Source organism: Pseudomassariella vexata (assembly GCF_002105095.1).
Source record: "Pseudomassariella vexata strain CBS 129021 chromosome Unknown BCR38scaffold_4, whole genome shotgun sequence".
Classification (NCBI taxonomy): domain Eukaryota; kingdom Fungi; phylum Ascomycota; class Sordariomycetes; order Amphisphaeriales; family Pseudomassariaceae; genus Pseudomassariella; species Pseudomassariella vexata.
The window spans coordinates 734,931-758,193 of record NW_024467959.1 but is presented as its reverse complement, the minus strand read 5'-3'; the positions used below and the strand labels follow the sequence as shown (position 1 = coordinate 758,193).

Here is a 23,263-nt window from a genome sequence, read left to right as displayed (position 1 = left end):
GCATCGATCTTCTCAGGGGGGACTTTGTTGGTAGGTTGAGAACCAACGTAGTATGGTAGTGGACGTAACGCAGTCGCCAATAGGGCGAACCGACGACGCAGCGTATGTATTTAGTCCAGCCATTAGGGCACGGTTTGACATACGGGAGTACTAGTAGAGGTACCGGGGGCTTCGAGCCTACGGCGTATTTGATAATAATAATAATAATATATTGGCTTACAATTGGGCGTTGCAACCCTTTTTAAAGCTAAGGGAGGAGTTTCGGAAGAGCTTGCGGCGCCGCCAGACCCTCTGGAGGAATACTAGGAGAATGAATGAGTTAATTTGAATATGCATTGTAGGTTTACACGGCCAGAGATTAAAATGGCATGAAGATGACGGACGTGGAATCGTTATGCTATAAGATCTTTGGTTCGGACTAGTACAAATGAGAGACACACGTCAAGATCCCGAAAGCATGTCCGTCAATCTGTCATTTTTCCATGGCATATCCTCCTCTTTAGGACCCATAATATTGGAATAATTTCTCTATACACTCCAGCCACCATAAACTCGGGCATATTATCCCGAATCCACTGCACCCTCTCTAGATCGCGCTTACACTGTGACTTGGCCTACATTCAGAACATGTTAGCACTGTTTGGGGTTGCCAAAACCATGTCACAGCAGACGAGGACCAGCAGCCTTTTGTCAACCAGATAGGTGAAAGCATTTAAGGGGTGTAGATGACGGAGTGTTAGAAATGCTAAGCCTGCAGTTGAAACAAGCTGGACTTAGAGGCATAATTGAAACTAGGCATTAGTAGGACTGCCTTTTTATATATTGAACTCTTTACCCAGTCAATTAACATATAATCCGTCGTCAAGTGCGGAAGAGTTGATCCATCCAGGTAAATCGAGCTCCACTCGTAAAACTTGCCAGCCGCAGAAGATGCGAGTCGGGGTAAGTGAGTCCCTGGCTGCCGAAGTAGATAGTCACGATCTTCATCGAGACGATGGATTCAAATTATCATGCAGCTCGAGTCGAGTCTGCTAGACGTATATATAGTGGTATGTGGGGATCGTACCTGGGGACTCCTGTAAGACGGATCCATGAGTATCAGAGTTCGACTCCTCTGGATCAAACCTTTCATCGCAAGGGTCAGCTGCCGGTAAAGGACATTGCTGTATTGGTTCGACACCAGAAATCCTCAGCATACAGGCCAGCATACTCTTGAACGGTAATGTGGCAAGTCGGTTAAGTTCTAGAATTGATTCGTCCATGCCTGGTATGCTAAACCTAGCCATACTTAGCAATGATGTTTGTCGACCAGACCTGTGGGAATATCGAGAAATTTATACGCAGGCTATAATGGGGTCTAGACCCAGTACATCAACCGAAGCCGCGAATCCACTCGCCGGGTCCACGCCCGGTTCGTTCTAGCATGCCAGAGATGGCCAGCCGCAAGACGAAATAGTCGATAGGTTGCGACATGCTATCATCGACTAAGTTTAGAAGAGCCAATCCCTCGGCAATATACAGCAATGTTAGGTTAGTGTACTCGATGCCACGGAGCGCTGGGCAAATGATGGTCGTGTGTCCCAGATTGTGCCACAGATTGTGCCACGGGTGGACAGTACAAGCGGTGTCCGGCTAAGGGCAACAGTGAAGACCGTTCATGGTAAAAAACGGTGGATTCATCGTAAGGTGCCATAAACCATAAAACCAGCACGAAGCCGGCCAATTCATTGTGAATCGGCATCTCAGTGCTGTTTCCGTCATGGCTAGAACTGGCGCTGAGAGGGTCTTGCACATATCGCGAAATCCCTTACCAGCATGGTGACGTTCTACCATGCCCCATAGAACAGTTGAGCAAATGGTGATGGATGCCTTGAGATTGGGCAGCGACAGGTTAAGCCTAGGCCGAGCCACAAGCACCTTGGCACAGTGAATGAGAGCGATGCCGCATTGGAAGACATACAGCCCTCTCAAAGGCACACAAGGACCAGTATAGCCATCGGCGCTGGCCCATCAACCCGTAATCCAACCCCATGAAATTTGCCCCTTTCTTGTGAAGGCCTAATTCGACGGCTGGGCGGATCGGGTGACCTAGCAGATACCATGAAGTGGTGATGTTGGAGGTAAATAACGCATATTGAATCAGGAGCAAAACGTTCTCAAGGTGGTCAAACTTGGAGGTGCGGATCAACTCGGGATTTTTCGTAATGATGCGCACGGCATGACGATAATATGCCTCGGACCTCGACATTGGAAAGACACAAGCGCACGGTTCAGGAGCTTGATGGCGGTAGAGATCATCATCGGTCTGAATCCTTGCCCCGAGAAGGCGTTCTACGTTACGATGGCCATCATACAGGGCAGCCAGCAGCGGCAGGCATTGCGGTTTGGCTAGGATCGGCGAAAAGAAGTCGCAGTGCTCAAAGTAAGCCTCGAAAAGTCTTACTGCAACCTCCTTTGCTGGTAATTTGACCGTGTTTCAGACGGCAGGTTGTCGATGAGAGACTGGTGCCCTCCATCCATCACATAAGGGCCCTCAGTCGCGGCTGTATGCGCAACTGAGGGCAGCAGTACTGACGGTAGACCTCTGGGCTGGGTAGGCCCGAGTGCGCCACTTGAATCGTGCGGACTGCCATCTCCATGCGGGCCTGCGGGCGATTCGAAGTGGCTGATATCGTGGGATGCCAGCTGCATTTCTAGATACGCAATGCGGTCTTCTAGACTCTTCAAGTAACCGTAAGATAATCAGAATGCAGCCAGTGAGTGGACTGGGCCACCGGAACAACAGATACCTTCGAGGAGCGACGCGACCGTCAATATCAGTGCCAACGCAGGGCACTCCGCGCCTTTCACAGTTGGCGCACGAAGGGACGTTGGAATCAATTTGCGACGTTAGCAACTCAATTCATATGGCTGGAGCAACATAGTTTAACACCTCTGTTTCCTGCTCCGGCATCGATTGCATGCGGTAACATTGGCCCTCCTGACGTTTCATCTCCTTTGCAACGTTGTTTATGACCGACCACGACGACGCGTCAGATGGGCGGATCGGCTTTTGCCGTCCGGGCTTTAACCTTGGGTCTCCTCTGAAGAAGGGATGCACCGAGACAGAAGACCAATTACTGAAAACTCGGGGCGCATTGGGCACCAGGTGGAAGAGCCCCGTTCCAAATTGTATCAGATACACGACCCTGTCTCTGTGAAGACTGAGATGTTCTGGTAGGAAACATCCGCCGTGCTGCTGTCGATCTTGGCTTAGGAAAGCGGATCCAAGTCCACGTGATGATCTGTACGTACTTTCCAGACCTCCCATGCATCAAGCTTGAAAACATGTTGCCGATGTCTCACAAAGCAAGACCTAACGTGTATCTCTCTCACGCTATCTAGCTCGCAATGTAGAACTCAAAGGGTATCTTAAAACTGATGGAGGTGGACAGGGAGCTGTGACAATACGGACAATGGCACGTCGGCGGGGCCCGCCTGGCTCGACCTCGGCGCTGAAACGACAACAAATGAACCCTAAAATTGGAAGACTTAGGGGTAAGCGCAGGGGGCAATTGGTGACCTGCATCGCGCGTTTAGCTTGCAGGCAGTAACGGTACTGATGTCGACAACCGCATTCACTTGATGCTATGAACATCAGATTTCATCTTGTTCTCATCTGATATCTCTCGAGAACCTCATAATGCTCTTTCCCGAATTCTTCAATCGTCTGTTGCCCACCCTCACCGTCGCCCAATGGAGTCAGGGCGTCGCGGGTGACGATGAACCCATCGAGAACTCGGTCAAGCAAATCGCCATCATTGGAGCCGGAGCTGCCGGGTCTTCAACGGCATATGCCCTGCACAAGTATGCCCAAGAAGAAGGCCTCACCATCAATGTGACGTTGTTCGAGAAGACCGATCGCATCGGTGGTCGCACACTCACCGTGAATGTTTATGACAATCCAATCGAGCCCGTTGAGCTTGGCGCGTCCATCTTTGTCAAGGTCAACAACATCCTATGGCAGGCCACTCAGGACTTCAATCTTTCCGTCATTGAACCTGGCACCGACGAAGCAGGACTTCTAGGCATCTGGGATGGCGATAAGTTCGTGTATCAGCAGGACTCGGAATCTTGGGAATGGTGGAGCCTGGCCAAGCTGTTCTGGCAGTACGGCACAGCTCCGTACTACACCAACAAGCTCGTGCAACAGACTGTCGCGTCGTTCTTGAAGCTCTATGAGGCACCTTACTTCCCCTTCCGGTCTCTAACCACGAGGGTGTTTGAACTCGGCCTCGTCAAGATTACCGGAGTGACCGGGCTACAGTTTTTGGCGGAGAACAAGGTAAGCCCACGTCTTCGAAGCCAGAGCTACAATTAGCTGAACTCATTCAAGCTTGACGGCCCTTTCGCACACGAAATCGTCCAAACTGGCACTCGTGTCAACTATGCCTCAAATCTTGCTTACATCCACGGAATGGGCGCCATGGTACGTTTCATGCTCATCATCGCGCGAGACCACGCTGACCCGGCCTAGGTTTCTATGGCTGCTGAAGGTTCGATGGCAATTGCGGGCGGCAACTGGCAGATCTTTTCCAACATGGTCAAGTCCTCCAACGCGCATGTTTACCTGAAAACCTCAGTGACGTCGATTGGCTTGAAGCCCAGCAAACAGCCAAATGCGCCAAAGCCAAAATACATCCTGAAGACAGCGGATGCTGGTTCGGATCCCGCAACCTCGGAGGCGTATCCTACCGCCTTTGACGATGTGGTCATTGCAACCCCTTACCAGTTCAGCAACATCAGCCACGGCAACGGCGTGATGCAACGCCCCATTGACACAATCCCCTATGCAACCCTGCACGTCACCCTATTTGCCTCGCCATTCCGCTTTAGTACCGAGTTCTTCAACTTGAAACCAGGCAGTGAAACCCCCACCTCTGTCCTAACCACGCTTGGCCAGGGCGAAGAGCCGCAACCTGGCTCAGCAGGCGCTGGAAAGGCAGGCTTCTACTCGGCCACATTAGTGAAGAAAGCCACCAACCCCAAGACGACGCAGACTGAATACATCTACAAGATATTCTCACCCAACGAGCTCACGCCCGAGTTCCTGTCGTCGCTTCTCGGGGTGAAGGTGCCCGAAACGTTCACGCGTTCGACCGAAGCTGAGGATGAAAAGGAATACGACGTGGTCGATCCAATTTCATGGTACTACCCTACCGTGTTCCACCCCTACCCCCAGGAGCTCCCGCGCGTCACGTTCCAAGACCCCGTTTTGGGGCCGGGACTCTATTATACGTCGGGTATTGAGAGCTTCATCTCCACAATGGAAACTAGTGCGCTCATGGGAAAAAACGTGGCGAGACTGATTGTGGATGATTACCTAGCGGCCAAGCCAGCAGAGGAGCAGCCAGAGAAGGCTGTTGGAGAGGACCAGGAGCAGAAGGCCGTGGGTGAAGACCAGGTGCAGAAGGCCGTGGATGAAGACCAGGTGCAGAAGGCCATGGGTGAAGATCAGGTGCAGAAGGCCATTGGAACTGATGAGCTGTAATTTAGGATATGTCGAGGAATTAGGATAACCCATACAGCTCAGGAAACAGGATTGATGTGGTCGTTCCAACTCATTGGGTATAAGGGTGGTAGAATTCATAGCAATGCCACTCTCTCGGTTCTGTCAGAGGTCTTATTATCTGAAAGCAGCACGTATCCTATGAATCCGGCCAGATTTCCACCTGTGTATTATGTAGACCAATTTCAAGTAATAAAAAGGCTCTTTGGCCATTAACCTAATTAGTTCTTGACGTGCGAGTTCCTCGGAAATACACAGCAGTAGCGCCGGAAGAGTTCTGTGGTACATGTACACACGATTTAATGCTTATATAGTGGCCAATTTACATATTGTAGCTACCTAGGCTGGTGATTCCCGAACGTAACGCCACATTAGATTCCAGACTCCAATCTCCACTACACAACGGATCACAATCAAGATGGGATGGTATGGAATAGATCAACTTTCCCCTCTGGTACTCAGGCATAACTACAAAAATCATGAAGTTTAACTAGAATTTATGTCCATCTACATGTTTCTCGTATTAAATTAGCCGACTGTCTGCCTCAATTTCAAGATACGACGTATCGCGCCACCACTTTGTCATCTGGTTGCCAGTTGTGGAAAGTTTACAATGCAATGCTCGGCCTCCCAGAATATGTAGTGCACCAACCACATGAGGTTGGCTACATATAGGGCTAGTAACGACTTACTCTCAGGATCGCTATTCCATGTCGCTGTTTTCCTTTGGCTCAAGCCATCTCTGCCGCCAGATGAACTTGCCGGTCGAGGGCTCCATGATTACACCATAGTGAGTCTCCTCGTTGGAGATATCACTAACATCTGGATCCATCCATCTGATAACATCTTCCAGCCGAACCATGGGCCCTGATATAGACCCCACTTGGCGACGGGCTCGCTGCTTCTTCGGGCTCCGGGTGTCTGCGTTCCAAAGCTTAACAGCACGCTGTTTACGTTCCACTGAGAATCCAACTAGATCAGCCAGGCCGGTTACTTCCATCTCTACCTGTTCTCTATGAACCGATTCTTCTGCTCTGCTGGGTTCCTGCTCGTCTTGCTCGTCATGGTTCATCACGACTATGAAGTCCTCGGCTCTTCTCACAAGGGCGGTCCCGTTGTCCTTTTCCATGGTGATGGTCTCAGTACCGGTGCAGAAGACCAGGTACGCCGCAGTGGAGTGCGCGGTCGTGAATTCGTCGAGTATTCTCTGGTCTCGTGCTGTCTCGGATTCCTCTCTGCCCTGCGGATTCTCTCCCCGGTGTCTGGGTGGCAGCAATATCGCCCTGAGATGACTCGAGATGGAAAGGCGCAGTCCCAGTAGGACCAGGATAAGATGACAAGCGTAGCTGAATCTCTTACACCACGAACTCGTGTCATGATGCGGCCTGAAATTGAGCGACAAACTAAGCCCGCGCCGCACGCCCGTCAACACACCGACATAGCCAAAGTAAGTCATGGACCTCGCAACGACTGCACCGCCCGTCTCCTCAACAAATTCCAGCTCGATGACGATACGACGCAGTGGATCCATTCCCCAATCCAACGTCCTGAAATGCACCAACTTGTGTCCTTTATCGCTCCTTGGATCCTTCACTCGGACACCACCGGAAGTGCATCCCATGAGCAGATCGAGGAGGACGTTGAAAGCTACGAGGAGCCACATTCCGATGCCGGTTGACTGGCTTATTCCCCGCAGCTCCGCGGTCTCTTCTGTTGAGTACACCCTGCGAAGCATGATCTGGGCTAGTAGGCGGGTGAGCTTCGCGATCGGCCTTGGGAGGAAGGAGAGTAAGATGTCGTCGAATAGCTGGGAAAGACCCTCGAGACGGTCCTTGAAGCCCGTTGCGATATGCCTGTATCGCTCTTCAGGAGGAAGTGAGAGATTCACTGTGTATTTTGGGGGTTGGGTAGGGTCATCTAGAGTCTGGCATTTTTGGGGTTCGTGGTGTCTCATACCGGCGGAGTCCATGATGTTCCGTGTGGCTACTGGATATCAAAGCACCTGCAACCTTCGTTGCAGCCAGGAACGAACATCTTTAGGCGTATCTTAATGTCCTAGGGGCATTTATATAGAGGTATCCTTTAGTCAGCCACACCTGCATGGCAGAGGCGGGGTAGTAGAGCCAACCACGGGTTGAAAGCTTACCGGAGTACTTAGGTACTTAACTGCAGATCACACAGATGTATAGCCAGCCGTAGTTGTATTCAACAATGTGGCCGAATATGTCAATGCAGGTCCGGGGTTCTCCAACGGAGTGGCTTATCTGGCCACCGCTGATCGAATATGTGCGGTACCTTGTATACCAAGAAGCGCATCAACACAATACCCATGCGGAATACATCTTATTCATACTTACGTTCATTACTTAGAATTGGCGGGAGTGAAGACTGGAAATACCAGATTGTCTAGCTCAGGAGGCCAGCTTCAGGACCTTTCGCATATAGCCTTAATGTTCTTTGTTTCAGTATATAGTACCAAACGCATGGAATCTATATTGTACTTCCCCCTTCTGGTTCCCAACTCCTTTTATCTGAAAGAAGACGGCACGCTGGCCCTATTCAGCCGCCCACTCCGGAGCCACCCTCCTGCAAAACCTCAAAAACTTCATCCAGCCGACGGCACTCTCGACATTCCCCACCGGATCAGTAACGCGCTCTGGATACGCAATGCCAGAACCATACAGCCCCAGGACACCCTTGAAACGGCCAGTCAACGGATCAAAATCCAGCTTGACTTGCCGCCCATCAACCTCGACCTTTGGCGGCTCGTTATTGTCATAACCAATAGCGCTGACCAAATGCGTGCACTGGGGCAGCTCAGCATCATAAATCCCCTGCTCCTTCCGACCCGGCGCCGCCAGGTGTATCCTGCGAACTCTAGGATCCTTCTCAGGCCCAAGAACCTTCCTCGCCCAATCTGCAGCCACGCCCTTGAGTCCCGTATTGTCGTACAAGATCCAACCGTCCTTATACTCGGCGTACAACAGCGGCGACCGATAAAAATTGACAAGACTGACCCCTTCGCCCAACTCATACAAGTTCTTCATAGCCAACACGGCCGAGTGGCTAGACCCTATGATGCCAACCCTAGACCCAAAAGGGACCTGTCCCTTGAGGGCAGACGGTTTCAGCGAGGTATCCAAATCCAGATCTTGCAGATTCGGATACTGATCTGCCAACCCAAATTGCCTCGGCCGCGACCCCTGCGCCAGTACCACCTTCCGACTAGTGACGCCGTGCTCTGGCAGTCTCCAGACGTCTCCTTCACGCACGAGATGCCGAACTTCGGAGGCCAAACTATCGATACCAGGGACCTTCCTCATGCCGTCAGTCAGCAGCTGCGCCACGTTCACGGCATCACCCAGCATACACGTAGTATCCTGGTCGAGCTCCAGCATCTTAGTATATGCGTTAGGCCCCGGTGCGGACTTGATGATATGAGCGAATGTCTTGGTTCCAGTGGCCCATTGCACGAACAAGCCGGTCTTGGTGTTGCTGGGCACCTCGCGGTACTTCTCATGAATGCGGCCTGCGGTGAAAGTAGGGTCCACCATGCATATGCGGGATAGTCCGGCATCAATCAGGCTGGACGCGGCTGTGAGGCCTGCCGGGCCAGCTCCGATGATGACGGCATCGTAGACTTTCGAGCTTTGTGGTGATGATAATTTCATGGTGAGTCGTCGAACCTGCGAGACGCTGCAGATGCTGAGGTTGCGTGGAAGCGCCCGCAGGCGAACCGAGGAGACGGCCAACATCTTGCGTGCAGTGGTAGTATTACCATCTGGAGAGACACGAGGTAGGGTATGTGGTGTTGTGGAGAGGGCCGCGTCAAGACCCAATGATTTCTCAGACTTGAGGTGACCGCTGAGTCGTTAAAGGTCTCACAACACGGATGCGTTTGGCCCACAGATTGCCACCGTGATCCACCTTCTATACCCTGGTCTGACCTTGCAGCAACTGAGAGGGGTACAATGTAGTGTGATTTGCGCAGACCTAGTGGGCCGTTTCAGTATCAGCTCAGGAAGTTGGAATAGTGGGATAATGCGTACTTACGTATATGCTTTGGAGCCCTTCATTGAATTTGCGGAAGGGGAGAAAATAATAAAACTATTCTGAGCACGGGCCTTGGGATCTCCCTATGAACACGACCTGAGGGGCTCACTTTACTCCGAGTACTACTTAAAATTGCTTATACACATAACCTCTACATTAACCATAGTGCTTCTCGTATAATAAATTATAGAGTATATGATACGTGACCTCTTGGGGGGGGGGGGGTACCCTGTAGCTATAGATAAGATAGATAAGATAAGATAAGAGCTATAAAAGAGCTCTGCCAGGCCAGAATAGCTGACTTGGCCATCCTTTCCCATATACAACAATTCACACCCCATACGCACTCGCATCAGTATAGGTACTACTTTACGCTAATACTAACCATAGGCTTAAATTAGACCGAATTTATCGCCTAGCTAACATAATATAACGAAGCAGAGGTACTGCGAGTACGAATCGAGGTTACGATATTAGTCTATCTCTGTCACCGAATACTAAACTAAAGAAGAGAGAGCAAGAGTTGCGAGTACAATTGTCCATTTTTTAAAGGGTACCCAACCCCTCGGCCAAGAGACCAACAGATCTTGAATGTCAGTGGATCACTAACACTTGGTCCAAATAACTACTGTACACAGCACTCTATGGCTATGTCATCACCAGCGCCGTGATGCCATTCCTCTGTTATACGGAGAACGGGCTCATACGGATAGGACAGCCTATACTACGGTATATCTGCTCATCATCTAGGTGATGTCATGGGACTAGGCCCCTATAGGTCGACATGGGCCTGAAGGGTCTATATCCTGTATGTAAATACCGTAGTCTAAGCTATGGTCCTTGTCTACCTCTGCTCTGCATTATTAATCCAATAACATACACTTGAGCCCTTCCACTGAGCATCTATATTGCACTGGACCCTTCACATTTGTATTGATTCATCTTTCAAATAACAGCGGCTTTACCTGCTGTCCAACAGGTCCCTCGGAAAAGGAGCCTAGTTCTTCGACTTGCCCCTAATAGATGCTAGGTCACGTTGATTACTATGAGAGCTGTTTAAACTACGTGGTAGATATAAGTTTAACGAGTAGTTATTCGAGGCTAAGGCCAAGATCGCCGTTAACGGCGTGGCTACAGGTAGTAAGGAAGCTTAGTTCTACTACCTGTACGGTAGCGCAGACAATTACGTTAAGCCGAAGCTATTGCCCTACGTACTCCCAGCACAGCAGACCGATAATTACGGTATTAACGAGTATATTAATTACCTTAGAAGGCTATTCGACGGACCTAATAAGGTGAAAAAGGCCGGTTAACGCCTGGCTAAGACACGATAGGGCGTATCTGTCCCTGCGGCGTACCTACCCGCCTTCGACGAAGCCCTCAGTTGTGGTGCCCTGTAGGAATTTGATGTTCTAGCGGGGTGGTCCCCATACTTTTGGAACATGACTGGAGAAGTTCTTTGAATATTGTGCGGCAATAACCAAGGCTGCTGTTGTCTAGAATTGTTATACAGGACATTCAAGGATATCGCACATCCTTTCTAACGCAACTTGGAAGAGGTTGTGCCCTTGTTGAATACCGTTGTGATCAAGGCAGCAGTCGACCAAATAGTCATAGACGGCTACCATGGTGGGATCAAGTAATTTGAGTACTTGTTCGCAAAAGCTGCTTTGCTCCTGAATTATCCGCACAGCCATCCGGTGGTCTCTCCTGTCACGAACGGCCTAGATCAAGAGCTGATAGCAGATCAATTGAAAATACTTGTTTACTCGGCTGGTGCATTCTTTCCCTCGCCGCCCCACACCTTCTCCAGCAGCCGTGGCTTAGGTCTCGCTGAACTTGTTTATAGCCACCCAAGCGTACCTTGGGCAGCACTCCACGGCAAGGGCACTAGATGTTTGCCCGCCGCAATTTGCAAAGCGATATCTTCACCGCCAGTCTGTGTAAGGTTAGTTTCCAACTTTACTGCGCTGAATATTGTATACGTCTCGACAACCTGAGACATACGGAAACCTGGACTATCCATGTTGTGGTTCACACAACTTCCCATGGTGTCCCAAGAGCAGTGCAAGGTTTGGGCCGGGTAGTTACGTATTCCAGAATGGCCTCACTTTCTTAAGCTTGCCAGTTGTGCACCCGGCCACCCTGGACCTTCGGAGAGCTTCCTGCCTACAGCAAAGCTTCTGCCATCGATGGTTCCCAAAGCCTGGAGTCGAATGCAGTCGAAAAGTAATTTTGAGCGATGCTTACCATGGTTACGTCATTATCAGATCATCGGGTCCTTCAAGACGACGTGGGATCCATGTCATGGAGTCAGATGGGTGATTTCCACCATTTGCCAAAGGAGTGCCTCGTGGATTAATTGCTTGCCATGTGTTATTGGGGGCAGTGCAACTGAAGTTGTGAGTATAAGCCAGGCGCTGTGATCGCTCATGGTGGGTGCTGGCCTGGGCGTGAATTTTGTGGCAGAGTTGACCAACTTCTCGTCGCCTGAGATTTTTCTTCAGACCCCATCGTCTGAAGTGGTACTTGTATATCTTGTCACTCCCCTGGGTTAGTCTTGAAGACGAGCGCCGAGAAATTCTGCGCAAGCAACGTGCAAGAAACATACGTTGCGTAGAGATTGCACTCGTCCTGCATGGCCACAATGGTATACTTCAACTTCTTGCCCTGGTCGATATATAGGTTGGTAATAACCTCCCGAAGTTGTTCCCAGTCTTTATTCTCCCAGACATTGGTGGGCGATACTGTCGAATTTTGGAGTCCATCGATGAGGAATTTTTATCCCCGAATTACTACTGTAGACGCAAATAGCGCACCGAGGGCAGATACAGCGTTGAGTAGAAGCGGGAAGATCCTGAGCACACCTGCCTCCACTGATCTCTTTGTGCACCATGCTCCGTTATGTTTCCCAAAGATGGGTAGAAGTCTGCGGCTGGTATATGGATACCTGCGATCTTTGCAATGAGAGTGAATTAGGCCTGGGCAGTATGCACCTTGACGAGCGCACTCTACTATGCCGACGGGTCATGGTCGACTTACTACTCGTCCCCGGTAGGATGGTTGTGGTGCTTATTCATAGATTTTGTTGGACGATAGCATGCCGCAAATGCGATTGGGCCATCCATTGGCTGTTGACAGGCGGTGGCGTGGGTGGAAGCAATCACTGTCTCAACCTCTAGGGCCTGTAGCACAGCGGCACAGCAGTTGCGTGTATGCCTGGCGCACATTGTCTTTGGCTTGAAGCGAAGGAAGAGTCGACATACAAGGGAATTATCACCAGAAGCGACGTTCTCGGCCACCAATGATTCGAACTTGGAAAACTTCAGATGAATTTTCGAATCTGAGGTAAAGGCACTTAGCAACTGGAAGGCCTAACGTCGTTGGTGGTTTGGAGAACCAGAAGCTAAGCCATCATCTTGGCCCGTGCGTTAACGGCTTGCAGTTGACAAATCCTCCCGCCGGGGCGACAAGGCTGCAGCCGAAAAAAAAGTTGGAGCTCCAGATTCGATCACGCCCAGGTAGAGATTGATGAGGCTTGACCTGGTGTCCCTCTTCCATAATCCGCACAACTACGATAGGACAACCTTTCAGCGGCAAGATACCCTGGAACCTATTCTACGCAGCAGATAAACCTCAATCATCATGTCAGCTGCGCAGCTCCTAAACCCCAAGGCCGAATCCAGAGTACGTATGCCTTTGAAAGTGGCAGGGCCCATATCCAAGCTAATATTCTCCAAAGCGGCGGGGTGAAGCTCTCAAAGTCAACATCAGTGCTGGCGAGGGTCTACAAGATGTCCTCAAGTCCAACTTGGGGCCCCTAGGCACCATCAAGATGTGAGTCAAGCGCATTCACGAACACTCCCTCCCTAGCACGCCGTTGCTAATGTTAAACCAAGGTTGGTGGATGGCGCTGGACAGATCAAGCTCACCAAGGACGGCAACGTTCTGCTCCGAGAGATGCAAATTCAGAACCCGACCGCAGTCATGATTGCGAGAGCAGCAACCGCGCAAGACGACATCTGTGGTGACGGCACCACCTCGGTCGTGCTGCTGGTGGGCGAACTGTTGAAGCAGGCAGACCGATACATTGCCGAGGGACTGCATCCCCGCATCATAACCGAAGGTTTCGAGATTGCGAAAAACGAGTCGCTCAAGTTCCTCGATTCCTTCAAGCTGACCAAGGAAGTCGATCGAGAACTTCTCCTGTCCGTCGCCCGCACATCCCTGTCCACTAAGCTCAACTCGACCTTGGCCTCCAAGCTGACCCCCGACATCGTCGACGCCGTCCTTGCCATCTACCAAGCCCCCGCGAAGCCCGACTTGCACATGGTGGAGATCATGAAGATGCAACACCGCAGCGCGTCCGATACGCAGCTCATTCGTGGTTTGGCATTAGATCACGGTGCAAGACACCCCGATATGCCCAAGCGGGTGGAAAACGCACATATCCTAGTTCTAAACGTGAGCTTAGAGTACGAGAAGTCAGAGGTTAACTCGAGCTTCTTCTATTCGAGCGCAGACCAAAGAGACAAACTGGTCGAGAGCGAGCGAAAATTCGTGGACTCGAAGCTGAAGAAGATCGTGGACCTGAAGAAGGAAGTGTGTGGCAATGATCCCAAGAAGAGCTTTGTCATCATCAACCAGAAGGGTATCGACCCCCTGTCTCTGGACGTTCTGGCCAAGAACGGCATTTTCGCCCTGCGAAGAGCGAAGCGCAGAAACATGGAGCGCCTACAGTTGATTTGTGGTGGTACCGCACAGAATAGCGTTGAGGATCTGTCCCCCGACGTTCTGGGCTGGGCTGGACTGGTGTATGAGCAGCAGCTGGGTGAGGAGAAGTACACATTCATCGAGGAGGTCAAGGACCCGAAGTCGGTGACGCTCATGGTCAAGGGACCCAATCAACACACTATCACCCAGATCACGGACGCTGTACGGGACGGTCTGCGCAGTGTCTACAACATGATTGTCGACAAGAGTGTGGTTCCGGGAGCCGGCGCGTTCCAGGTCGCGTGTGCGGGTCACTTGAAGAGCGATGCTTTCAAGAAGACGGTCAAGGGCAAGGCGAAGTGGGGCGTAGACGCATTCGCCGACGCCTTGCTGATCATTCCCAAGACGCTTGCCGCAAACGCCGGTCATGACATTCAAGATGCCCGTGAGTGCTTATTATTCCTCTCTCTCGTGGTTTGACACCTTGCTAACATTACTACCACTCCAGTTGCGGCGCTTCAGGATGAGCATGCCGACGGCAACATCGTCGGCTTGGATTTGGTTCTCGGGGAGCCGATGGATCCCGTGTTGGAAGGTGTCTTCGATTCGTTCAGGGTGCTGAGAAACTGTGTTGCATCATCCTCGAGCATTGCATCCAATTTGTTGCTGTGTGACGAGCTTCTCAAGGCACGGCAAATGGGACGACAAGGTGGTCCAGGCCCCGGCATGGACGGGCCTGAGGAATAAGTACGATTGAATGAGATACCACTGCGTGTACTTTAAAAGTAAAAAGGGATATGTGATAGACATAAATGATATATCTCTTCAATGAGAGAAATCACGCCATGCGTGTGACATGAAGGTAACCTTGAAGTCTTGCACTTGTCAGGGGAAATGCAACTCGGCCTTTCCTTCCAACCTAACCATAGCCTGCATAAGCTAGCAGTAACCTAGAAGCCGGCTGGCCCAAGTTTTCAAGATCTTTTGACTTGGTCAAGTGCCCCCACAAGACAGAACCCCGTATAACCAATCTCAAGCACCTTCCCTGGGTCGATCCAAACCCACAAACTGCTCTTAGATTCCCACCCTGGGCTCGCAGCAGCATCCAGCCAGAATGCGAACTCAAACAGATTGACGTGTGAGCATCTCACACTGGCACACGCTCCTCCAGCACACCCCGATATCTCGCGCACAGGTACAGCCCGACCGGTCTCGCGTTATTTTCCCATTCCTGTCACTTGTCAGCTCCATACACAGGCATCCGACTGTACTCGGCAGCACCAAGATCAACTTACCGGGATCAATTGGGTGGGGTTGAGGCTCAGGGTCTGGGTTCTTGGCTAGAGCGCCGCCTTGGTTCGGGAATGAGGAGGGAGTCATTTTGAGTTCCAGTAAGAGTAGTGTCCTATGTTTGGGTTGTGCTCTTACCAAAAGCTCTATTGACGGTCGCTATTGAATCACTTTATACCCCCCGTGTTGGTTACCTTGGGTGGGTGAGTTCGTCTCGCGCAGTCGCGCAGTCGCGCATTCGAGCATGTTGGAGATTCTGTTGGACTGATCAATTGTGATATTCCGCTATTGCACAGTTGTGTTCAGTTTTAAAACGCAGTTTCGGGTTTGTTAGCTCGTGTAGTTTGCGGGGTGTGTTTAATGAGCTGTTGCGCTTCTGCGCAGTTGCGTGTAATGAAATTGGGTTACGTTTTACGGTATACTGTATAGGCGCAATGCGCACGCACGGATTACTTTAGGCAGGGCACTACGTACGAAGCGACGCCTTAGACCCCAGTAGAGTCTAGGTATGTCCATGTACTGATGATTCTCATATTCATTCCTCGTTTCAATGTACATATGACGGTCTTATTATCCGAGTCAAATCATACCCAGGTCTAGATTTAGTATAACGTCCCACACCTACATCCGGGACACCCCCACATGTGGGACGCCCTAAAAATGACACTGTATATTATAACCATTAACTTCAACCTTTTTTTACACTTATTCTAATGCGACTACAATACAGATTTCACCGTCACTAGGATTTTCAGACTCGCTAGACTCATCTGTACTATCCTCAATTTCACCAGCCTCGATTTGAGCCTTCCAAATAGCCTTAATATTAGTAAACTTCGAATTTGGGCTCATCTTGACCTTCCTCCGCTTCCTAGCCCTACTAGCCTCAAGCTCTGCCTCTATTGCCTCAATCTTTCGCTGTGCGACAGCTAATTGGTAGTCCTTCTCATCAAAGCCCTTTTGAACTTTCCGAAAGAGTAGCCGCTGGGTATTTGGATCACTATCAAGCTTGCTGAATAAGCTGAGTTGATCTTAGAGCTCATCTCTCCTCTTAGGCGTTGACCAGGCTACTGCTGATGTCTCTAACGCCCAGTCCTGACTACCCTTACTATCAGAGTACCATTTTCAAGTCTGACTAGGCTGTCTGATTAGTGCTGACGTATTCTCAAGGAGCAGGGGGCTCATAAGGGGTCTAGCTATGCTCGAAGGCCAGAGACCAGTATATTTGCATCCACTGATAATGTTCTTAGCGGTCAATGCTGTTAGACGTGCCTTTCTATAGCAGAGGAGAAAGTTTCTCTTCCCTACGACAGTAGTAGTATCCCATCGGTCAAGGTAACCAAGCTCCTTCTTATAGGCTGCCTTGAGGGGTCCAAAGACTGACTGATCGAGAGGCTGGAGAACGTGGGATGTGTGTGGCGGCAAGAAAAGCAAGTGTATCTTGTTTATGAAGCAGAGGTACATAAACTCTGTCGTTTCGTGGCTATTATGCCCATCTAGGATAAGTAACCTAGTCTCTTCAGGGTCCTCTGGTTGAGTCAAAGGAATAAAGATCTTTTGTAGCCACTCAATAGCCGTAGAGTCTGACGTCCACCCATTCTCTGTTGCTGTAAACCTCCAGGCTTCGTATGGAGTCAAGTCCAGAGGAAACCACTGCTGCTGGACAGACTTCCCCTTGTCTATCACAAGTGGGGGTAGTGCAGTACCAGTCGCAGAGATACACTGTAACGAGGATACCACACGTCTCACAATATAATAGTCAGGTAGTGCAAAGGGTAGCTAGAAGTAGGCCAGTGTATGGGTGCGTATATTGCAAGACTGATTCTTGAAGAATCTAAACTAGGTGCGAGCGTCTCGAGTTCTCCTCTTAAGCTGGACGGTTCCGGGGTTCTACCGGATCGGGGGGCGAATCCCTCCCGACTCAGCTTGTCAGCTGAGACCGGCCCGCCACAACGGCTCTTTCCTTACATTTTGGGTGTCCCACATGTGGGGGTGTCCCGGATGTGGGTGTGGGACGTTACCTGTCGCTGCCTTGAGTAGCTTCTAGCTGAGCTGCCTGCCTCTTGCCTGATATTGTACGCTATATTTGATTATTCCGACAAAAGACTAATTTACCTTGCAAGAGGTATTTTATCCCTAAAAAGTTAAGGGTATATGACGTGGAATTCGGGAGAGACAGAGTTATATGCGTGTCTGGATCCCGCGCGATCCGCGATCGGGAACGGAGCTAAACCCAGCAAGTGCAACGACTTCTCTCTTACACCCAAAATGGTGCACCTGCCTTTTTCGGATAAAATGACACCGGTATGCACCTAGGATCATTATCGACACGAAATAGTCGATCCTTCCGACTATTCCTATATAAGCTGAAAGCTGACACTCGGTTCAACTTTTCGGGCGTTTTCTCCTCATCTTCAAAGGTCAATTCAGCAGTATGCATCTGCTTTATGTTTTATCAATAGCTTTCGCACTGTCGTACTCGGCGGCTAGTGCAACAACCACTGTGGAAGGAGTCAAAGCATTAGTTGAGCGACGTTTACCCAACCATACGGGCTCTTTCTCCTTTGCAATAGTCAATGGCACGGCCTCCACCGACACGGGTGTCAGCAAGCCAAACGATGCATTCACCGTGTCCAATGGTGTCAACGGGACCATTCATGTTGAAGGGAATAGTGGCATAGCGCTTGCGACTGGTTTGCATTGGTATCTCAGCAATGTAGCCCACGTTGATATCTACTGGTTCATCGGATCGCACCTTCACCTCGCTCCTAGACCTCTACCGCGTCTCAATAATACTTACCTGGGAGATAGCATAGTCCCATGGAGATATCACTTCAACACAGTAACCTTTAGCTACACGACTGCCTTCTGGACTTGGGAAGACTGGGAACTCCAATTGGATTGGATGGCCCTGCGCGGCATAAATCTTCCATTGGCCTGGGTTGGATACGAGAAGATCCTCGTCGACGTTTTCCGCGAGGTAGGATTCGCAGACACGGATATTTCAGATTTCCTGTCTGGTCCGGCGTTCCAGGCTTGGAACCGATTTGGCAATCTCCAAGGTTCGTGGGGACCGGGACAGCTTCCCCTGAGCTGGATCAACAGCCAATTCGAGCTGAACAAAAAGATTGTCGCGAGAATGGTGGAGCTAGGCATGAAACCTGCAATGCCGTCCTTTACTGGCTTCGTGCCTCCGGCTATCTACACGCTCTATAAAAATGCTACCATAGTGAATGGCAGTGCCTATGGGTACGAGGGGCTGTTTCCCAGACGCAACACCAATGTCACCTTCCTCAGCCCGTCAAATCCTCTCTTCGGGAGGATGCAGAAATCGTTTATAGCGAAGCAAAAAGCAGCGTATGGAAACGTCAGCCACATCTATACACTGGACCAATACAACGAAAATGTCCCATTCTCGGGAGATCTTGACTACTTAAGAAACATCTCCTCCAATACCTACGCCTCTCTGCGGGCTGCAGATCCGCAAGCTGTGTGGATGCTGCAGGGGTGGGTATTCTACGCCGCAAGAGACTTCTGGTCAAATACCCGGGTAGAAACGTACCTATCCGGTGTCGAAGACGAGAACATGATCATTTTGGATCTGTTCAGCGAAAGCCAACCACAGTGGCAGCGAACAAACAACTACTTCGGCAAGCCTTGGATATGGTGCATGTTGCATGATTTCGGTGGGAGCATGAGTCTCTACGGACAAGTCGAGAACTCAACGGTCAACCCAATCCAAGCTTTGGCGAACGAGAGCAGCACTATGGTCGGTATGGGTCTCACCATGGAGGGCCAGGAGGGGAATGAAGTACTTTACGATCTCGTGCTGGATCAGGCCTGGTCTAGCAAGCCCATTGACACAACCACTTACTTTGAGGATTGGGTGACGAGTCGATATGGGCCGCAACTTACAGTCCCGCAAGGCTTGTATAGGGCTTGGGATATCATGAGACAGACTGTGTACAACAATACCAATCTTACAGCGGCGATATCAGTTCCCAAATCAATTCTGGAATTACAACCAAATACATCTGTGATGTTTGACATCTTGGGCCACAGTCCAGATGCCATGCTCTACGACCATAACCTCCTCTTATCCGCCTGGATGCACCTCTACAGCGCAGCAAACGATGACCAGTCGTTATGGCAAAACCCGGCATACATCTTTGACGTGACCGATATCACCCGTCAAGTACTTGCGAACGCCTTCAACCAGCTCTACCACGCATTCGTGACCGCGGCGAATGTGTCACGAAACAGCAGCACATCAAGAACTGCCGGCCAGAAAATGCTAGATCTTCTCGACGACCTCGACGCCGTTCTTCTGTCGAGTGGGCAGAGACACTTTAGCCTCTCGGACTGGATCGCATCCGCAAGAGCCTGGGCTTCACCTCCTCTGCTTGGAAACAACAGCGATACTGTCGAGCCAGGATCGCCAGCATTCGGAGCTAACATGTCCACGAGCCAAACTGCCGACTACTACGAATACCAAGCCCGCAACCAGATCACGATTTGGGGCCCAACTGGGCAGATTCCGGATTACGCTAGTAAGCAGTGGGCTGGTCTTGTGAGATCGTATTACAGGAAGCGGTGGGAGTTGTTTGTTGAGTATACGCTGAATAGTACCACGTCTCCTGAGGGCGTGAACGAGGGGCTTGCGGTGGCGTTGACGGAGTTCAGTCTGGGGTGGTGTCTAGAGAAGTGGGATGATGAGGCAGGTGATGGGAGTCTATCCGCTCCGTCTGATGGCTTGGCTGAGGTTGTTGCTGGTGTTGTGAAGAGATGGCCGTCGATCTTTTCTTAGTGCCACCGCAAACAAGGAGTACAGATGAAGCGGAATGTACTTCAAGAAGCTTCAACATCATGCCAGGGGCTGTACATCAATATGAAAGTTGCCATATTTTCATGGGGTCAACTATCGGAACTAGTTTAGCCAGTTGATTGGTGCAAGGCTCAGGTGCCAGCATGGTATCCAGCTGTGGTGAAAGGCTGAAGGCGCGGTGAAGGGACACTAGCAAGGCAGAGTGGTGTAGTGCCATGCTCGTATTCAGTCGCCAGTTTCCTTGCACTGCGTGGTGCATTTCGGGTGTGTAAGCTACAGACTATAGGAGTGGTTATTATCATATGAGTAGCTGATCACCAGGTTTTGCGTCAATAATTCGTCCGGCCTACAGCATTAACAGTTGGGGCAATCCGACAGGGGCAACCCGACAAAATATGCCATTCCGCATCCCATGAAACTTGTTCAAAGTTGTAAAGTTAGATGAACATGTCGTCCCATCATTTTGGGAAGGCTTCTCATAATGCCTAGTGACAATGGTCATTTCGTTTCAACCCAGTGTCGAAACATGTCAGTATCTACTCTATAGTCTAGACGCCATTGTTCAGGTCCCCCACTCGCCAAGACTACACAAACAGCTGGGGGACTGGGTACGATAGCCTATACCAACCTCATTTGTCACGGAACAGTGTATTCCGGAGGGAATACCCACCTGCGTGTTTTTGACATCAGCCGACCCCAGCGTGCCAAGCACTATAGTCACCCTCCAACTGCATCGCAAGTTATATCAATGCACATCATGACACGGGGGTTTTCAAGTCCAAACTCACATGTCATATTCGTTAAATATTTTTTCTAATTGTCTATGGTTTCTTGTGATCATCTATCTCTGTTGCATTTCTCGAGTCCTTCACATCGCGCTCCCCAGTCCATCGACTCGCCATGCTGCAGAGTGTTACCCGATTGATCGCCGCGGTGGCTGTTGTATCATTATTGCCCTTGTCACTGACCGATCCCGCTTCGGACTGCCCGAACTACGGCGATTTCTCCCAACAGCACCATGAACCGTTTTCCTCAGGAGCATGGCGTCTCAGTTCCCAACGCCCCGAGTCGCGCTGTCGAACTTTCAATTCGACCATCGTCGAGGACGAGATCAGACGAATGGAGAAAACCATCAACGACCCGGATCTGTTCCGGTTGTTTGAGAATACGTTCCCAAATACGCTCGATACGGCAATCAAATGGCGGGGCGTGGCAGCGAATAATTCTAACGAGGAGTTGACCTTTGTGATAACGTGAGAAACACGTAGGGTCTGAGATCGGTTAGGGCAGCCGTCACTAATGTTCTGTGATAGAGGAGATATAAACGCCATGTGGATACGCGACTCAGCAAACCAAATCGCGCCATACCGGTACCCAATTCTGCAAAACGCAGAGGACGATATTGCGTCCGTCTTCCGCGGCGTGATTAATCTGCAGGCTCGGTATTTGGTTATATCTCCTTATTGCAATTCTTTCCAGCCCCCGCCAGAGAGCGGTATCCAGCCAGAGTACAATGGCGGGCAATACAATGTCATTCCCGCGTACGAACAGAACGTGGTGTTTACCTGTAATTTCGAGTTGGACGACTTTGGCGCCTTCTTACAGATTTCTCATGATTACTACAACTCGACAGGAGATTTGGCGTTCTTTGGGAAGTTTCAGTGGATTTACGCTGTACAGTCCATCATGGGTGCGTCGCGAGCTATGCAGGAGCCGACTTACGATGATGATGGACGTTGGGTTAGGCCGGCTTATACCTTGTAAGTTGAGACTTTGGCGTCGAGAGGCTTGGGGTTTGGAGAGGGGGTTTCTGCCCCTGGAACACCATACTCTGGAACCATTGCGGAGTGAGAGTCACTAACGCAGGGACCGCAGTCAATCGCTAACCATGACTTCCTCCGGGACTCTATCAAACAACGGCATCGGCAACCCGGTGAATCGAACAGGTCTCGTGAGATCACCCTTTCGCCCCAGCGATGATTCTGCCACTTACGACTTCCTCATACCCGCCAACATGATGCTCTCACGGTATCTCGAATCTAACGCAAACATCATGGACCAACTTCCGAGCGCCCCGAAAGGTCTTGCAGACGAAATGCGCGACATGGCCGCCGAAATTCGTGCCGCGATCCAGAACTGGGGTATCGTCAGGGCACCCAACGGCAAGATGATCTACGCTTATGAGGTGGACGGCTACGGAGGGCAGAACCTCATGGACGATGCCAATGTGCCCTCGCTGCTATCGGCGCCGTTTCTGGGGTATAGCAACAGGGAGGATGAGGTGTACCAGAACACGAGGAAATTTGTGCTCAGTCGAGGTAATCCGTTTTGGTGCTCTGGGCCCGTAATTAACGCGGTGGGGTCCCCGCATATCAGACCTGGGGCGGCTTGGCCGATGGCGAGTATCATGAGGGTTATAACGAGTGATGATGATCAGGAGATTCTTTCGAATATTAAAGCGGTACTGATGAGTACGGATGGGCTGGGGTTGGTTCATGAGAGTGTGGATAGCTATGATGCTAGCACATGGACGAGGCAATGGTAAGTGAACCTCAGGGTTTGACAAGTCGTAAGTTGAGCTGACATTCCTAGGTTCACTTGGGCGAATGGGCTTTTTGCCCAGATGATTCTCGATCTGAATCAAAGGAAGCCGGCGCTTTTGAAAGAGAGCTTTCAGCCAACATTCGTAGATTGAGATGTGTGAAAACGTTGAGTCCACTTCCAACAACCACCAACCTTCCCCATGTTTCCAGGTTTGTGGTCAACACTGAAGGATAGGGGGTCCCAGCTGGGATACGCATTAGCTGCTGAGGATGAGTTTTTTCAAGGGAATA

At 50.6% G+C, this 23,263-nt stretch overlaps 8 protein-coding genes across 8 annotated transcripts; 4 read left to right on the top strand and 4 right to left on the bottom strand.

Annotated features, from left to right (window-relative positions):
* Positions 1–3,682: 3,682 nt before the first annotated feature.
* Positions 3,683–5,530, top strand: BCR38DRAFT_337044 (Prenylcysteine lyase-domain-containing protein; the record flags this gene model as incomplete). The annotated part of the gene is made up of 3 exons (XM_040855504.1): positions 3,683–4,324; positions 4,376–4,468; positions 4,517–5,530. 3 exons carry the CDS (start codon positions 3,683–3,685, stop codon positions 5,528–5,530), a joined length of 1,749 nt encoding a protein of 582 aa, XP_040717794.1.
* Positions 5,531–6,049: 519 nt separating this feature from the next.
* BCR38DRAFT_426245 (beta subunit of N-acylethanolamine-hydrolyzing acid amidase-domain-containing protein) lies at positions 6,050–7,562 on the bottom strand. The gene has a single exon (XM_040859753.1). It carries the CDS (start codon positions 7,515–7,517, stop codon positions 6,252–6,254), a length of 1,266 nt encoding a protein of 421 aa, XP_040717793.1. The 5' UTR covers positions 7,518–7,562; the 3' UTR covers positions 6,050–6,251.
* A 430-nt stretch (positions 7,563–7,992) lies between these two features.
* On the bottom strand, positions 7,993–9,587 carry BCR38DRAFT_426244 (pyridine nucleotide-disulfide oxidoreductase-domain-containing protein). The gene has a single exon (XM_040859752.1). The coding sequence runs from the start codon at positions 9,301–9,303 to the stop codon at positions 8,104–8,106; it is 1,200 nt and encodes a 399-aa protein (XP_040717792.1). The 5' UTR covers positions 9,304–9,587; the 3' UTR covers positions 7,993–8,103.
* Positions 9,588–11,106: 1,519 nt separating this feature from the next.
* On the bottom strand, positions 11,107–11,854 carry BCR38DRAFT_407173 (uncharacterized protein; the record flags this gene model as incomplete). The annotated part of the gene is made up of 5 exons (XM_040858136.1): positions 11,107–11,325; positions 11,406–11,434; positions 11,465–11,643; positions 11,713–11,807; positions 11,852–11,854. The coding sequence occupies 5 exons, from the start codon at positions 11,852–11,854 to the stop codon at positions 11,107–11,109; spliced, it is 525 nt and encodes a 174-aa protein (XP_040717791.1).
* On the bottom strand, positions 11,422–12,368 carry BCR38DRAFT_152386 (uncharacterized protein). Its single transcript, XM_040853721.1, has 3 exons — positions 12,213–12,368; positions 11,852–12,145; positions 11,422–11,540 (listed from the first exon to the last, which is right to left on the bottom strand). The coding sequence occupies exons 1-2, from the start codon at positions 12,239–12,241 to the stop codon at positions 11,857–11,859; spliced, it is 318 nt and encodes a 105-aa protein (XP_040717790.1). The 5' UTR covers positions 12,242–12,368; the 3' UTR covers positions 11,422–11,540; positions 11,852–11,856.
* Positions 12,369–13,246: 878 nt separating this feature from the next.
* Positions 13,247–15,061, top strand: BCR38DRAFT_336656 (T-complex protein 1; the record flags this gene model as incomplete). Its single annotated transcript, XM_040855476.1, has 4 exons — positions 13,247–13,288; positions 13,344–13,438; positions 13,501–14,759; positions 14,823–15,061. The coding sequence occupies 4 exons, from the start codon at positions 13,247–13,249 to the stop codon at positions 15,059–15,061; spliced, it is 1,635 nt and encodes a 544-aa protein (XP_040717789.1).
* Positions 15,062–18,038: 2,977 nt separating this feature from the next.
* Positions 18,039–20,411, top strand: BCR38DRAFT_337850 (putative alpha-N-acetylglucosaminidase; the record flags this gene model as incomplete). Its single annotated transcript, XM_040855564.1, has 1 exon — positions 18,039–20,411. The coding sequence occupies one exon, from the start codon at positions 18,039–18,041 to the stop codon at positions 20,409–20,411; it is 2,373 nt and encodes a 790-aa protein (XP_040717788.1).
* A 918-nt stretch (positions 20,412–21,329) lies between these two features.
* BCR38DRAFT_336784 (uncharacterized protein) lies at positions 21,330–23,124 on the top strand (the record flags this gene model as incomplete). Its single annotated transcript, XM_040855486.1, has 4 exons — positions 21,330–21,682; positions 21,743–22,189; positions 22,305–22,970; positions 23,022–23,124. The coding sequence occupies 4 exons, from the start codon at positions 21,330–21,332 to the stop codon at positions 23,122–23,124; spliced, it is 1,569 nt and encodes a 522-aa protein (XP_040717787.1).
* Positions 23,125–23,263: the final 139 nt, after the last annotated feature.

What these genes read in the sequence shown, in the direction of transcription:
- BCR38DRAFT_152386 (XM_040853721.1), bottom strand. Translation starts at nt 12,241, where the DNA reads ATGCAGGACGAGTGCAATCTCTACGCAAC. An exon ending in GAGTGCAATCTCTACGCAAC is followed by an intron (nt 12,146 to 12,212) that starts GTATGTTTCTTG and finishes AACCCAGGGGAG; the next exon opens with TGACAAGATATACAAGTACC.
- BCR38DRAFT_426245 (XM_040859753.1), bottom strand. Translation starts at nt 7,517, where the DNA reads ATGGACTCCGCCGGTATGAGACACCACGAACCCCAAAAATGCCAGACT.
- BCR38DRAFT_426244 (XM_040859752.1), bottom strand. Translation starts at nt 9,303, where the DNA reads ATGTTGGCCGTCTCCTCGGTTCGCCTGCGGGCGCTTCCACGCAACCTC.